This window comes from Carya illinoinensis, chromosome 15 (genome assembly GCF_018687715.1).
Source record: "Carya illinoinensis cultivar Pawnee chromosome 15, C.illinoinensisPawnee_v1, whole genome shotgun sequence".
Taxonomy (NCBI): Eukaryota; Viridiplantae; Streptophyta; class Magnoliopsida; order Fagales; family Juglandaceae; genus Carya; species Carya illinoinensis.
The window spans coordinates 4,765,652-4,782,412 of NC_056766.1; the positions used below are offsets into that span (position 1 = coordinate 4,765,652).

General features: G+C 34.4%; 1 protein-coding gene and 1 pseudogene across 1 annotated transcript; one reads left to right on the plus strand and one right to left on the minus strand.

The window, feature by feature from the left end:
* Positions 1-8,423: 8,423 nt before the first annotated feature.
* LOC122296160 (zinc finger BED domain-containing protein RICESLEEPER 2-like) lies at positions 8,424-10,549 on the plus strand. Its single transcript, XM_043105608.1, has 2 exons — positions 8,424-8,499; positions 9,180-10,549. Exons 1-2 carry the CDS (start codon positions 8,424-8,426, stop codon positions 10,547-10,549), a joined length of 1,446 nt encoding a protein of 481 aa, XP_042961542.1.
* Positions 10,550-12,581: 2,032 nt separating this feature from the next.
* Positions 12,582-16,425, minus strand: LOC122297719 (annotated as a pseudogene).
* Between the last annotated feature and the right edge of the window lie 336 nt (positions 16,426-16,761).

Here is a 16,761-nt window from a genome sequence, read left to right on the forward strand (position 1 = left end):
CTCTCTCTCTCTCTCTCTCTCTCTCTCTCTCTCTCTCTCTTAGGGTTTACGGCGCGGCCAACTATCACCAGCCACTGCAGCCCCTCCTTCCCCATCACAGTGGAGAAGAAGAAAAGAAGCAAAATTCGACAGATTGAAGAAGGAGAATGGAGATGAAGCAGAGAGGAGAACGAAAAGCATGGAGAAAAAGGGTAGTCGGCGGAAGGCAAAGAAAAAAAATGAAGCTCTAAACCGCCCAAAACGACGCCGTTTAGAGGGGAAGAGAGGGCCGGGTTCATGGGCAACGGGTTGGGCTGGAATCCGAGTGGGCTTGGGCCCAAAAATGAAGGAAATCCAACAGCAATAAGCCCAAACCGAGATATAAGGATATAAGAAATAAAAGACACAATAAAAATAAATAATAAGGCAATTAAAAACCACTACAACTCTATATTAATAAAATAAAATATTTAAAGCCTAACAATGAAATAATTTAAGTTAGAGAGTAATTTAAATGCAAAACAATAATTAATAGCAAGTAAGCATATAAAATAAATTTCACATTCTAAAAATATAAAATAAATCCAACGATTAACACATTAAATTTAAAACAAGAGAGCCATTAATTATAATATAATCTTTCATTAAAAATAAAAGTAAATACGAGGTATTACAACGTAGGTATGGTGATAGAGTCCCGCCTGCAATTTTCACCTATAGTCTTCAATAAATGATTATGTTGGATTATTTTCTGAGAAAATGACGGTTTGTGATTTAATAGATACTAGCACCATTTTCTAGGAAAATGGTTGGTTTATGTTTAGGCCATTTATGGAAAAATGACAGATATTATTCATGGCTTGTTTTGGGTTAAAAGAGATTTTTGACGTATGTTGGAAAATAATCATTTTTGGAAAAAATGAGGATTTTGGGTTACATATATGTTTCTTCATGTGCACGCATGATTGTTGGATGTATTAATGTGTTTTAATCTCTTAGTTTGTTTGGGTGATTACTTATTGAGATTTATAGTCTCACGATATTCGATGCAGATAAGGACGTTGAGCCTGAGACTTTGGCTCCACCAGAGGAGTGACCTGGGGTTGCTCTCTGTATTGAGATTTATTTTCCCGCTCGTTTATGTATTTTGCCCTTTTGTATTATAATTTTTGGGATAACTGTATAACTCTTTTTTATACTACTTTTATTTTGATAAACTTGTATTTAAAATTCTGGTACTTAATTGATTTATTTAATTTATCTGCTGTATTTTTGTTATACAATTTCTGCATGTACATACTTGGCACTTATCATTGAGAACCTGTGTTGTTATCATCCCGACTTTACGATTCCTGCATTTCCATACGTGAAAGTCGGGGCGTCACAATATTTACATTAGAATATAATTTATGACTGACAAAGTAAAATTAAGATTGTTACAACAGTAATTTAAGTAAATTAATAGCTCAATCATGGAATGACCACTCGTACTCTTTCTTTTCTTCTCTTTTTTCATCTGTCTAGTCTCCCACTAGAGCTAGTATGGTTTTTAAGGTTTCTAAAATATTTATCAAAAATTTAAGAGTTCAAAAATGTAGATGTAATCAGTCATGAGCCAATGATCCGACTAGAAATTAAAATGATAAAATCTTTTATCAATGACTAAAAATCTCTCTTCATGCATGGCCCATGTTAAGTAGGAAGATGAGATATACATATATATATATATAGCTGTACGTCCTTCAAGTGGGACTAACAATATTTATTAAGGAATGGTGTTTATTAAAAATAACTAATTATTCACGCAAAAAAAAAAATAAATATGAGTATATATTCAAAGAAAATTGATTTGTACAAATCTCAAAGAAACAAGCTACGTACAAATCTTTGTTAAAAATTGGACCCCAACTAAAAAAAGTGTAAAAAAACATATTCTTTATTAATAAGATTCAATTTTTTTTTTTTTTTTTTTTTTTTTTTTTTTTTTTTTTTTTTTTATAAAAAGTTTGTATGACTCTTGTCTATTTAATTTTTATTCAAATTTTTCTATCTCATTTCCTATAAGTTAATTGAAATTATTTTGCTACTATTCACAAATTTTTCATCTCTTTTCACTTGCCAAACAAGCTCTAAATCTAATAGTAACATAGAAGCATGCAAAAATGGTAAACTCATAAAGAAGAAATTATCATGACTTCCTTCCTATTATGAAATTATGAATATCTTTGTGCAACAACTTCGGGTTTGGAATAAGAAATCTCCCAAAACTCATCTTAACTAATTTTATCTAATTATTACAATTTTTATAAATTTTCGCACAAAATATAATAAATAATTTAACTTTTTCAAAACTCAAAAAAATAATAATATTAAAAAAATAATATTCTAACAATATTTTATTTAACTTTCAACTTTTATCTCAAGTAAACTCATCATCTCAATTCACTATCCAAGCCATTCTATGCTACATCATCATTAATTAATTCCCTCTGCGTTTCTAAAGAATTTCAAACATATTAATCCGTTTCCATTTAAATTAGAAGAAATAAATATAGAAGTACATATGATCAATCTGTTTTTGTTTTCCTGCTAGTCACTCACTCATGCATGTAAGAGACACATCATTTTCATCATGCCAAATGCATGATTTGTTTCAGGTGAAATCTCAAATGTTTATATTTACATATAAGGTATTAAAACTAAAACCATTTAATTACCCTTTAAATATTATAAAAACTTGACAAATAGCGCTCATTCAATTTCAACCATCAAGATTGATAACAAAAGGTGAGTCGTACAATATTGACAGTTAGATCTTAACGAAATGTTTACATTGTAAGTTTTTTATAAATTGAATACAATGCATGCATGCATCACTTTTTATAATTAATTAGAGTACAAAGTCATCATGTAAATTAACTCACTAGTATTTAAAAGATACAAAACAAAATCTTCCCTATATATTAACTACTTTGTTAATTGAGTTCATCATGTGCATTAGCATGCAGGCCGTGTCTACCTAACTAGCTAACTGTTTTGGAAAATTTTGTTTAATTGGATTAGGGGACACTTTTGCCGTCTAAAAACCTTCTAGCATGCAATTAATATATATGATGATTTGACATTTTTAATTTCTCCTCCAGGCATTGAACTAAGATTTCTAGCTGCCTTGCTATGATAAGTAATAAGGGTAAATGGTCATGAATGGGATCCCATTCTCTGAAGGAAGGACATGTTTTTACTCTTTATAATATTTTAATGAGACTCCAATTATATTATTGACTAATACTTTTAGAGTATAGTCCATGTGGCTTGGACCTTTTATTGTAGCGTTACAAATTATATTAAAGTCTATCCCAATAAAAAAAATGTGAGACTTAAGTCATGTTACCTAGGATAGACTGGCCCAATAAGGATGTAGAAAAGCTAAGGAGGTAGATTCATGTGATACAACATTCTGATAAGTAATCAGGGTAGACAGTATATGAGATCCCACATGCAGTGCTTGGAAATGTATATGAGATCCCACATGCAGTGCTTGGAAATAAGAAGTTCTTATTCCTTATAATATTCTAATGAGGCTTTAATTGTATCTAGAACATTTATCATAGCCTATTACAACTAGAAGTGTAGGACTTAAGTCGTGTTACTTATAACGAGTTGGGCCGACAAGGATGTTGGGAATATAAGGGAGAGGATTATGATACTCCATTCTAATAAGTAATAAGGATACGTAAGTGCTATATGAAATCCCACATCACTTGAAATGGAGAAGTTGTTGCTCTTTATAATATTTCAATAATCAGGCTCTAATAATATCATTAACTAGTCATTCCATTGAGTCGTTAAGTGTTGCTTTCATGGTTTAGAGGAAGTATTGAGCATGATATCTGATTAGTGTACGAGATCTCACGTTACTTGAAATTGATAAGTTTTTGTTCTTTATACGGCCAAATGTAACTTACAAATAATATCGTAGCGAACTGATGAATACTGAAATCGTTGTGGAAAATTAAAAGGAAAAAAAAAAATACAAAAACAACAAAAAGGGATCACGGGTACCTAGAAAACGCATATAATATTGATCGCACGTAAAGGCCATCTGCAAAAGTGTTGAGCAAAACAACAGACGAAAGAATAATGTCATCATGACGTTTATGATCATGCATGCTGGCAAAGCAAAATATTCTCTAACATGAATATATGATTAATTAAACACTGATCAATTATGGGAATGACTCTTAATTTGTTTGGAAATAATAACAAAAAGTAGAAATATATGAAATGGATCGTAATCTCCCTAAATTCTTTATCCAAATAGATATATATATATATATATATATCAGCTCTGCTAGAGACAGTCGTGAGATGCAACCGAGGGACAGTCGTCTAAGCCACGTCAATCGAGTTATTATTAAAAAAAAAAATAAAAAGAGAAATACAGAGATTGTCTTCTTCGTTGGTGGGTGGCTCCAGATCAACTCCAGGTGTTTCCCCTCCTCTCAGCGTAGAAAACACCAACAACAACAATAAGGGTAAACAAAGATGATGAGCATCACCTAAACGAAGACAACGACTATGTGGAAATATTTTTTTATTTCTGTTTATTTTTTATTTATTGGACTTCCCAAGCCGTTTGCCCACAGCATTTTTCTATATATATATATATATATTTATATATCTACTTACATGATCTTTTAGAGCACAACTAATTTAAAGCAGAGAGTTTTTTTACTTATTAATAATTCAGAAATATATATATATATATATATTCAATATATATAAACCAATCCACGTCATCCCGTTGCTTTTTTTTTCAAGTAATTCCTTGACCTGATCTGCATTCAGCCGATGCAGGCTAGATTACGTACTGGAAAATCATATAAATATATATTATATGAATATTAGCAGCGAGTATTATTTGTTAATATTAATTAGTTAACTAATGTTCTTGTTTATTAGCAATTTTAATTATTGTTGTACGTTTAATTATTATTTTAATCTTTTGCCCTTAAACATGTTTGAATAAAAAAATCAGTAGTGTTATAATCACAAAAAGATTTTATAAAAATAAAACTATAAACTGATCTCATGAGTTTATATGATATGTCATATTCCGTATTTACGTGCCTTTTTATTGAAAGACTATTTTATTTAATACAATTAGTAACTCTCTTATTTTAAAATTTAACGTAATTTTTGATGTATTGTTTTGTAATCTCTAAGTTGTGAAATTTATTTAATGTTCTTTCTCGATATTAATTATTGTTTTGTATTTAAATTAAACTCTAGTTTAAATTATTTTATTGTTGGGTTTTGATTAATTTATTTAATTAATGTTTAGTTGTAGTGTTTTTATTTAACTTTTATTTATTTTTATTGTGCATTTTTTACCTTATTGAACTTCTATTTTATGATTGGACTTTTTTTAATGAGTTTTCATTTACTTTTGGGCCAAACCCCTCAGATTTTGGGCCCAGCCAGTTGCTCATCAACCCAGCCCTTTATTACCCCCAAAACAGCATCGTTTTGCACCCAGCCCTTAGGGCTTTTCTTCTTCTTTCTTTCTTCTTCCTCTACCACACGCCCTACCACCTTTCTTCATCATTTTCATTCACTTTCCCATCTGTTTTGGCTGCCATTGTTGCTTCTCCTTGCTTCTACTTCTCTTCATTTCTTTTGTTTTCTCTTTTTTTCTTCTTCTCCTACTGCACCTACTGTTCTTCTTATTCCTTGGGAAATTTCTGCTCATCTTCAAGCTGTTTGTTGAAGCTTCTTCCCCCATTTTCGTCCGGTATTATTCCTCATCTCAATCTCTTTAATTTTTAGTTTCTCACTTGCTGTAAAACCGTGCCTTCCTTTCATTTCTCTTGCATTTATTTTCATCTGTTTTTCTCCTTTTTGCAGGTGAATATATGATTCAGTACCTTATTTTCCCTTAGTATTTCCATGATTCAAACTTATGATTAAAACCTAACATTTATAGTATTTCTTCCCATTTTGGTGCCCTGTTTTTAGCCAACTCGTGTCCTTTTTTAGCCCAACCCGTGAGCTTCACTTTGGGTTTTTGCTTGATTTTTCCAAGAAATTCTCCTTTAAATTTCCTTGTTTTCAAAACCCATTTTCAGTCCAAAAAATTGAAAATTGTGATTTTTGGTAATTTCATTTTGGGCTCGCTTTTGGCTTTAACCGGGTGCTTGGGTGGTTGATCTTTTAGATTAGTTTCCTTTTTAACACTATAAGTAATTTTTCAAAAAATTTCTTGAGATTTAAATATATTTTTACACTAATAAATTTTCTGCAGTCTAGTTGGTTGTGCCAGATATTGAGTTCGAGGAATATGAGGATCGGTTGGATGTGAGGATGAGTTGTTTATTTAATTGAATTATGCTTGCGTTCATTTATATTGTGTTTGGCATCATGGCATTTATTGCATCATTTCATGCATGCTCATTTGTTGTGAATGAAAATTGGGTTTCATGTTAGAGATGATTTTTGGGTATGTTTGAAATGAATGAAAGAAAGGAAAAAAACTGTAGGGATGCTGGTAAGCAGGCACGATGGTAGAGTCCCGCCTGTGATTCCTGCTTACGGTGCACGCGGTAGGGATGATGGTAAGCTGGGATGGTGGTAGAGTCCCTCATGTGATTCATGCCTACAGTGCAAGTTGTAAGGATTGTGGTAGTCTCGCCTGTGATTCTCGCCTACGATGCATGGCAGTAGGGATGGTGGTAAGTAGGCATGGTGGTAGAGTCTCATCTATAATTCCCGCCTATAGTGTTAGCAATAGGGATTGTAGTAAGCAGAGATAATAGTAGTCTCGCATGTGATTCTCGCCTATAATGCATGCGGTAGGGTTGGTGATAAGCAGGGATAGTGGTAGTCTCGCCTGTGATTCCCGCCAATGGTACACAAGGTATGTATGGTAGTAAGCAGGGATGGTGGTAGTCCCACCTGTGATTCCCGCCTACAGTGATTGATAAATGAATATGTTAGGTCATTTTCTAAAAAAATGGCGGTTTGTGGTTTAATGGATATGAGGACCATTTTCTAGGAGAACGGTGGATTTATGTTTGGGCTATTTTCTAGAAAAATGTTGAATATTATTCATGGCATGTTTTTGGTCAAATGGGATTTTTGGCATGCTTTGGAAAGAATCATTTTCGGGAAAAATGAGGATTTTGGATCACATTCGTGTTTCGTCATGTGCACACATGTATGTTGGATGTATTAATGTATTTTTATCTCTTGGTTTGTTTGTGTGATTACTTACTGCGATTCACAATCACACGGTATCTGATACCCTGCGATTTTGTTTATGGAACTGTAGATTTTGATGCAGATAAAGACGTTGAGTTTGAGAAATCGGCTCCGCCAAATGAGTGACATGTGATCACTTTTTAGATTATGGGATTTGTTTCCCTTTTGTCTATGTATGTGGCTTTTTACTTCATTTTCATGGATAACTGTATAATTTTTTGTAATACTTTCATTTTGGTAGTCTTGTATTTAAAATTCTGGTACTTAGTTGACTTATTTAATTTATCCGCTGCGTTTTTGTCGTACACTTTCTGCATATACACACACTTGGCACTTATCGTTAATATGCATGACCCGTGTTGTCATCATTCCAACGTCACGATTCTCGAGTCTCGGTACGTGGGAGTCAGGGCGTCACATGATATGTAACTATAAAACTAGCTTTATAATTTAATGTACTATATTATGTCATGTCAATTTGTCGGTTTACTTTTGTGTAATTTCATTTTGACTAAAGAATTTCTCAAAAAATAATTTTTTCTTTTAGAAAGTAGAAAACATCTCAAATTCAAACATTAAAATAAAAATACTTTACCAAAAATAATTCAAGAATAAAAATGATCCGTCAAATCATGTTCATAACTTTGGAAAAGCAAAAGATTCCCCATCATGAACAAAGGAAATTACAAAGAGGAAGATCATGACTTAGGCCAGCCCCCCCGCCCCCCCCGGGCACTGAAGTCTTATTTGTGTTATTTGAGGTTGCAAGAACAGATTCTCAAGTGTTATTTGAAGTCTTATTTGTTTTTTTATGTTTTTATATTTTTTTATGTTTATTTACAGCTTTTCCTTTTACTTTTTTTTTTATAATATTTTTACTATTTAGTTTAGTTTTATGATTTTTATAATCTAAAGATTTTAAAGCTTATTGCATTTATTCAATCATTTATATTTATTTCTATTTTTATATTAGAACATTTCCATCCGAGTTGAGTATATGAGTTGTTTGGCTAAAATTAAAAATTTTACTTTTGATAAAAGGGCTCTACTTTTTGCTGGCTATTATGGGGGGAAAATTTAAACATTTGAACAATATATCAAACAATATTGGTTCTTTGGTTGGATGTTAATACTTTTCATGTTTGCTATAATTTCAAATTTATTATTTGCTTGAGTTAATGGAAATGCCGACAGATTCTAGTGCGAGTTGCCCTATTGAGGGTACCCCTGCCTCTACCTCTACCCCAATTGAGGGTACCCGTAACTCTACCCCTACCCCTACCCCTATCCCTACCCTTTGCCCCGCCCCAAGCCTAACAAAAAACCTGCTTCCATAGTTTGGTCTCACTTCACCAAACTAGGGGGTGGTGATCCTAATAACCCTCAAGCCAAATGTAACCATTGCGGTAAAATTTATGGATGACACTATATGAGACATGGCACCTCGCAATTAAAGGTGCACTTAGAAGAGCAATGTAAAAAAGGTCCAATTCTAAAATCTTTGCAAGAGAAGAGTCAATCTAAACTAGAAATTGGACTTAAAAAAAATAGAGGATGTGAGTAGTGGGGGTATTGAGTTGAAGGGGTACACGAAGTGGGATCCTAAGGAGTGTAGGATACACCTAGGCCGTATGGTCATCATGGATGAGCTACCTTTTCAAATTGTGGATGGGGAAGGGTTCCAAGCATTTTGTCACTACATGGAACCAAGGTTTCAACTTCCTTCTCGTCACACGGTGGCAAATAATGTAAAAAAACATTATCGATTTGAAAAAGAGAAGTTGAGGGGTTTCTTGGTGGGTCAGTTTGTTTGCCTCACCACTGATTGTTGGACATCGGTCCAAAATTTTAATTATATGTTTTGAATTGTCATTTTGTTGATTACAATTGGACATTGCACAAGAAAATTATCAAATTTTGTCAAATTACCGATCACAAAGGTGAGACGATTGGGAGGGCCTTAGAGGCCGCTTTAAAGGAGTGGGGGTTGATACGCGTTGTGACATGCACAGTTGATAATGCATTGTCTAACGATACCGCATTGGGATATCTTAAGACCTTTCTTAGAGAAGCAAATAAGACAATCTTGGGTGGTGAGTATTTGCATGTGAGGTGTGCAGCACATATTCTTAATCTTATTGTCAGTGATGGTATGAAAAATCTTCATGACTCTATTGCTCGGGTCAGGACTGTTGTGAGATGGGTGAGATCTTCTCCTGTGAGATTGAAGAAATTCAAGGTTGTTGCGCGGTCTGCGGGCATAACATCAAAGAAGAGGCTTTGTACTGATTTGACTACGCAATGGAACTCAACATTTTTTATGTTGGAGGCAGCCCAAGAGTATAAGTTGGCATTTGCCTTATTGGATGAGGAAGACATCCAATATGTAAAATATTTTGAACACGAAGCGGGATTGGGGAAGCCCATGACTGAGGACTGGGATGTTGTATCTACTTTCGTAGATTTTCTAAGGTTTTTCTATGAGATTACCACGATTTTATCTGGTTCTTTGTATCCTACATCCCATAATTTTTGTCAACAAATATGTAAGGTAAAAGAAGAATTAGATGAGATTATTGCGAGCGGTCACACTAGGTTGCGGGAGATGACATTGTTGATGAGGGCGAAGTACGACAAGTATTGGGGTGGAGATTTCGATAGGGCTAATATGTTGTTATATATAGCTGTTGCTATTGACTCCCGGTTTAAAGTGGATGACATGGTATATGGATTGGGTATTGCCTACGGACAAGTATGGGCGGAGCATATTGCATTAAGCGTTAAGGAAACCCTTGATAGATTATTTGATGAGTTTACCATATTGCGGGGTGGTAATATTACGGCACCTACTCCTATCCCCCCACCAGTTCCAAATACCAGGGCTAAGAAAAAATGTATAATGGACTGGGGTGACAGGATGAAAGGGAACCCATTAACGAGGAGTACTACAGAGGTTAAGTCAGAGATAGACAGATACTTTGGTCTAGATCTTGAACCATATGTACGAGACTTTGATATCTTAGCTTGGTGGAAGGTACATGCCCCCAAGTATCCCGTCCTTGCACAAATAGCCCGCAGTATTTTGGCTATCCCTATTAGCACAGTAGCCTCGGAGTCGGCCTTTAACACCGGAGGGCGCGTATTGGATCTATTCCAGAGCTCATTAGATCCTGCCACTGTTGAGTCTTTGATTTGCACCTCAAATTGGATCATAGGGAGTCCAATTCATGTTCCGGATGTTATTGATTATGATCATGTCAACGCCGAGGAGGAGGGTGGTGATGCACCTGGATCTGGTAATGTCACCTGAATTCAATTATCTTATTTTTATTTTTTATTTAAAATTAATTGGTGTTAATTTCAAATTTAATTGTTGTAGTGATACTTGGGACGACATCTACAGCTACCTCCGTTGCGGTATGACTTCTTTTATATTAGACTCTAGACCCACCATTGCTCATGGTTTGCACAATTAATCCCTTAATTTATAAGTTAAAACTTTAAATTGATAATTCTAATTCGTTTTATTTTGAACTTATTATTATTGCAGGATTTATGATCTTGAATTTGTCTGCCCATATCTCAACATAATGGAACGTCTCAGTGAACTCACCGCCACCCAAAATTGATCAAACTTCCTAATGTTATGATTTTGTTAATTTATAATTAGTTGTAATGTTAATCATTAATGGTACAATTTGTAGTATTTATTATTTTTATGTCTTTATAATTTTGTAATTGTTTATTAGTTGACACGATTTTGTAATTTCTATCATTGTAATTTTGTAATAGCTTAGTGCATGCCTTAGTTACTTAGTAATTAATAGGCTAATAGTATTAGGTTGACCGTTAAAGTTTTTGAACTTGGAATTTAGTAATTAGTATTTGTATTCCTAATTTTTTTCAATTTTTTTTAATATATAAATATAGTTATAGTTAAATTTTTAGTCTAAATATGCGTGCATTGTGTTTCTGGGTCATTCTGAGCCCAAAAAACTTATTTGGTCTCAAAATGGCCCAAATAATCTCAATGGGCCAAGGGCCCAATAACAAAGCCAGGAGGCGGACGGGGGTAGGTCCACCCCCGCACCCCCGTTACCTGACGGGGTACCCCGCCCCCGTCCATGCAGGGGCGGGGTGGGGGTGGCCCCGCACCCGCCCCCCTAACTTAATGTATTAATTTGAAACCAAATTGCAACTTCATTTATTCTTTTACCGATGAACCTTAATGTATTAATTTGAAACCAAATTGCAATGGTAGCATGCATGGACTTATAAAACGTAACTTTTATCGTGCCTAATTACCAATAAGTACTAGGGGGCCCACTCTAAATTAATTAAGCAATATTAAAGAATAATGAACCCTTAAAAAGGCAATTACTTACCTAATTAGATTCTACTTCTATGCAAAACCAAATTAAAAATTTCATTAAAGAAGTCTAAAGTATAAACTGATCGGAATGGATAAGACATTAAAGCAACACTTCGATGCAAAAAGCAAGAAAAAGCTAATTAATTACCTACAAAGACATTTCTTATCTGAAGACAAAAGTTGGTAAGAATGATTCCACGAGCAATAATTGAAGCATTCTTTTTGGTCACCTGTTTGAGCAAGAAATTATTAAAGCAAGGGAAGGACTATACAAAAGAAGTCTTCCGCAAGCAAGCTGGATGCTTTTTGCATGATTAGAAGGTATTCCACTTGTAATGTAAATAGTTTGTGATATATATTGATGATGGATATTGTCTCCTTTTTTATGTACATTCTGGTATGTTATTTTCCACATGAATATCATTATATTGGGACTGGTTTGTCGACTTAGTCACATTGCGCTTGAAACAGCTGAATAAATTTGTTTTTAATGACCATAATTAGCTATTAGTTGCCAACTCACGTACCTAGCTATTTATCACCAAAAATTTTATTATATTTTCCTACTAATTAAGCTAATTAATACTGTAGATGGATTTAGACTTTTTCTTTTACTGTGTTTAAAACTCTTATCTCCTCGGATAACCGATATTGGATTTAGCTAAAAGCTTTTCATTCTGAAGTAAGTAGTGCATGGAAACAGGCTAACAATTCATTTCACTAAATTCTCACAAAAGCTTTCAATGATATTGCATATCTCACATAGAACACGTTACATTACAATCACTCAAGAGAATATCACTTATATACATGTCACAGCTCTCAATTACCACGTACATGAACATGGTATGTAAAGCTATGATCACATTCTTTCAATATTAAAGCATGCATACAAGGAGACCAAATTTCCTTTCATTGGAGAGATTTTTTTTTTTGGGTTTTTTTTGGGGGGGGGGGGGGGGGGGCAAATAATAAACTAGAGAAAATGAGTGGTGATGATGAATGCCGATGACTACATGACTACGAGAGATAGGCTATGCTAGCCTTCGATGAGGATGAACAAATTATCTAGCATCATCATTTGTTGGTTTAACTACTTGATTTCTCATGCTGTTATCCGCAACAGCGATATTGATGGAAGAGCTGCCGATGTCAACATCAATTCCCAAAGAATGTGTAGGTGCATTAGGCAAGTGTTTAGTCTGTTGTGTGTTGGGATCAACCTTTTTCAACGAGTGTTTTTCTGAAAGTCTTAATCCCTCCAACTCCTTTGTTACTTGCTTCATACTAGGTCTATCCTCCCCTCTTACCTTTAAACACTTTTTTGCTATATTAGCAACTTCCTTTATTTCCTCAGTATTACCTTCTTTGAGAATGCGATCATCAATAATCTGAAGGAGGCAATCCTCTTTTATTGCAGTAACAAAATACATTGCTAGATTTCTTTCACTTTCAGGCCTATCCATGGAAAGTGCTTTTTCACCTGTTAGTAGCTCTGCAATAACAACACCAAAGCTATACACATCACTTTTTCCAGTTAGTTGGCTAGTATGGAAGTATTCTGGGTCCAAGTATCCCAAAGTTCCCTGCACCACGGTTGTTAATCTTGTGTGGTCAAGAGGCACTAATCATGAAGCTCCAAAGTCAGACATTTTTGCTGTATGGTTTTCATCCAGAAGTATATTTATAGTTTTCACATCTCTATGTATAATAGACACAGAAGTCTCAAAATGGATGTATGATAAGGCTTCTACAGTTTCTAATGCTACCTTTAGACGTCTCTCCCATAAGAGCGAGGATGACAGGTTTTTATCATGAATATGCTCAAAAAGTGTCCCGTTTGTGATGAATTCATATACTAGTAAGGGTACTTCAGTCTCAAGACAACATCCTAATAACTTCACCACATTCTTATGCTTAATTTTAGTAAGCACAACCATCTCATTTGTAAACTGCTCAATTTGGCTCTGATCAACAACATTGGACTTCTTAATGGCGACCACTCTATCATTTGGTAAAACTCCTTTATAAACAGTTCCAAAGCCTCCTTGGCCAATGACTCTACTTTTATGATAGTTGTTAGTGGCCTTTTCAAGCTCTTCTGCACTAAAGATTTTAGCTGGCTCAACAGATTCTTTGTGATTCAGAAGTTGTCGTTCTAAGATTAAGCCACCATTTTGTTTGAAAAACTTCTGTTTCAATTTTTTGAGCTTTCTTCTTTGCATTACCCAATATACCAACGAACTTCCCACGAGCAGGATTAAAAGGCTTATGCAGACACCTGTAATTGTTCAAGCATGCATTTTGACCATATAGAATGTATTTCAATATCTTCTTCAGTCACTAACATTATAGCACATGCGATGACTTCAACAAAGCTGAGATTTCAATGTGTAATATACGTAATATATAAAAATGACGTACAATGAGTTGAGTTTCGAGTTTTAACTTGGCTAGTGATCATCATTAAAAAGAAGGATTTAAAGCTAGTGACTTTGGAGAAGCAAAGATCTATCATTAGCAGATTTCAACTACGTTCCATGCGTACGAAAGGTAAGGTTACAAATTAATTATATGGAATAGAAAGAGTGAACTAAGCTAATTTGAATTAACTTACCCATCTCAAAACATTAATTTTCTCAACTTAAAAGACTTTTACATTAATCAAAATGCATGGTTCATTTTAGACCAAATTATAATTACTGCATGGGAAGTGAGTGAGGTAATTGCATGGGAAACCAAATCCATCATGCATGTATAAATGTAGTTAGTAAATTAACATGTTATAAAAGAGACGAGTAGTACTGTAATACCACTATTCCTATATATGTTATACATACCCAGGGCAATAATCATGATCTTGGATTGGCCTTTTCGACTACAACCTGTTCCAGGCGGCATCCTCCCATCGCCTTCATATCCATTGGGACATATACATGTGTAGCTCCCGTTAGTGTTGGTACATGTTGCAGTAGCATTGCAGGGATTCCGGTCAAGATCTTTGCACTCATCAATATCTGAAACACGCGAGTACTACAGTTAGTCCGTCGTCATCGAAATACAGCCATAACAGTTCGCTCATTTAACAAGTACAACATGAACTGATTAATTTGCTAATAAAAAATGAGCCGACTTTAAAAAAAAAAAAAAAAAGGCTTATAAAGTAAAACAAATGAACACCATTAATAATTAATTACCTTGGCAACTATCCTCGTGTTCATCAGAAAGGTATGGGTTCCCTTGATAACCTGGGGGACACTTGCAAATATACCCACGACCATGGGGTTCCGAACAACTACTATTTGCTGCTTTGCATGACAAGCTAATAAAAGTATGACAAGCTATTTATGCGCGTAAATAGCTTGTCATACTTTTCTGAGCATCTTTGCACGTCTTATTTCCAATTGCCCAATCAAGCACCAGGGGTACAGTCTCCCTTTTCGTTAAATTTGTAAAATCTAAGGTGGAAAATTAGTTGTATGCCTGTGTTTCCCCTATAAAACCTAAACCACATGATTGCCCCGAGGTTCTGCCGGATCCATTAGTGTAAATGCTCTGAACGTTCAAATTATAATTCGTTGTGTTTTCTGGGATTGCAGAATGGCAACAGCCAAGGCCAGAGCAAGAGCCGTTAACCAAACCGGAACTGTTGCCACAGAAAGATATGCACCCAGACATGAACGTATAATCTTGTTCATGCGAGCCACTTATGTAGGCGTAAAAGTTACAACCGACGGCAAAGATACTGTTCTTCTCAAGTGAGATGCTAAATTTCGACAAGTTGAGCAAGGCAGAGATGCGGCGGAGACTAGGCTGATTATCAAACTCTGGCCACCATTGGCAACGACGGAATACCAAGTTTGACACTCGAAGTTCACCATCAAGAGAGATGTTGAGGACATCTATATTATGATCAACGCCCAGAAATGGTTTTGCGGGCTGGAAAGAGTAGTCACATATGATGCGAAAAGATGGATCAAGGTAGCAGCCCTTGCTTGTACCAAATGGGTAGGGGATACTAACATTTCCGCAACTGCGGTTGCAGCTCGGATCATTGGGTTGAGGTGCTGATAAAACTAGCTGGACCCCAATAATCAGATGTAGCAGCACTACTAGTTGTTCCAAAACCTTTCCATGCAAAGCCATGGCTGACCTTCTTTTTGTCTGATCTGTGCTTCAGTGCTTCCGAAATAACTTGTCTTTCTTCGCAGCTCCCTCTTATAAAACAAGCTAACATAGAGAGACTTCAAGTTGGCTTGATGAACGGTTAGAAAGGACTTAATAAGGTAGATAATAAGAAGCATTAAAAATAAATAAATCAATAAAATTATAAACTATACATCTTTTCATGATCATATTTACACTAGTGAGTAGTTAGTACGTACAGGTTCCAAAAAAGTATCTTAATTAGGAAGGCATGCAAAAGAACAACAAAAAGGATGCCAATTTTTGGGATTGGAGAATTGTCTGACGTTTGAGAGCAAGGAGCTCGAGTTATATGATAAGAGACAGAAAGAAAAACAAGCAGTTCTAACTTCAGACTAGCCCCAAACAAATCATTGAACTTATGACACATTAAACACAGAGAACAGAACCTGACAAAACTTTAGATTATTCGACTCCTCATTTTCAGGAAAGCAAAACGGATTCTTTTTCTGAGCACTGGAAGGAAAAAGTAATTAATTGCAGGAGAACCAGACTAATAACTTTCTCTATGGCAGGTGGTCGATGATCCTCACCTCTCGTTCTTGAGCAACTCTGAAATATTAGCCACTTCCTTCAGCTTCCACGCTTTCTCTTGTTCTTTGGCTCTACGTGTATGTTTTCGAAAATTTAAACAACCTAGTATCCATTAAATAAGAACGAAGATACATACTAGCTAGTCTTGTGTCCTCCACTAATTTAGTTTGGATAGTAAGTTTAGATAAAAGTTAAAAATTAAATAAAATATTATTATAATGTTATTTTTTAATGTTATTATTATTTTAAAATTTAAAAAAATTATATTATTTATTATATTTTGTATTGAAATTTAAAAAATTTATAATTATGAAATAATTTGGATAATAAGTTTAGATAAAAGTTAAAAATTAAATAAAATATTATTATAATGTTATTTTTTAATGTCATTATTATTTTAAAATTTAAAA

Excerpts from the sequence above, each read along its gene's own strand:
- LOC122296160 (XM_043105608.1), top strand. The coding sequence starts at position 8,424 with ATGCCGACAGATTCTAGTGCGAGTTGCCCTATTGAGGGTACCCCTGCC. Across the intron at positions 8,500-9,179 it reads TACCCCAATTGAGGGTACCC|GTGAGACGATTGGGAGGGCC; the intron begins GTAACTCTACCC and ends CCGATCACAAAG.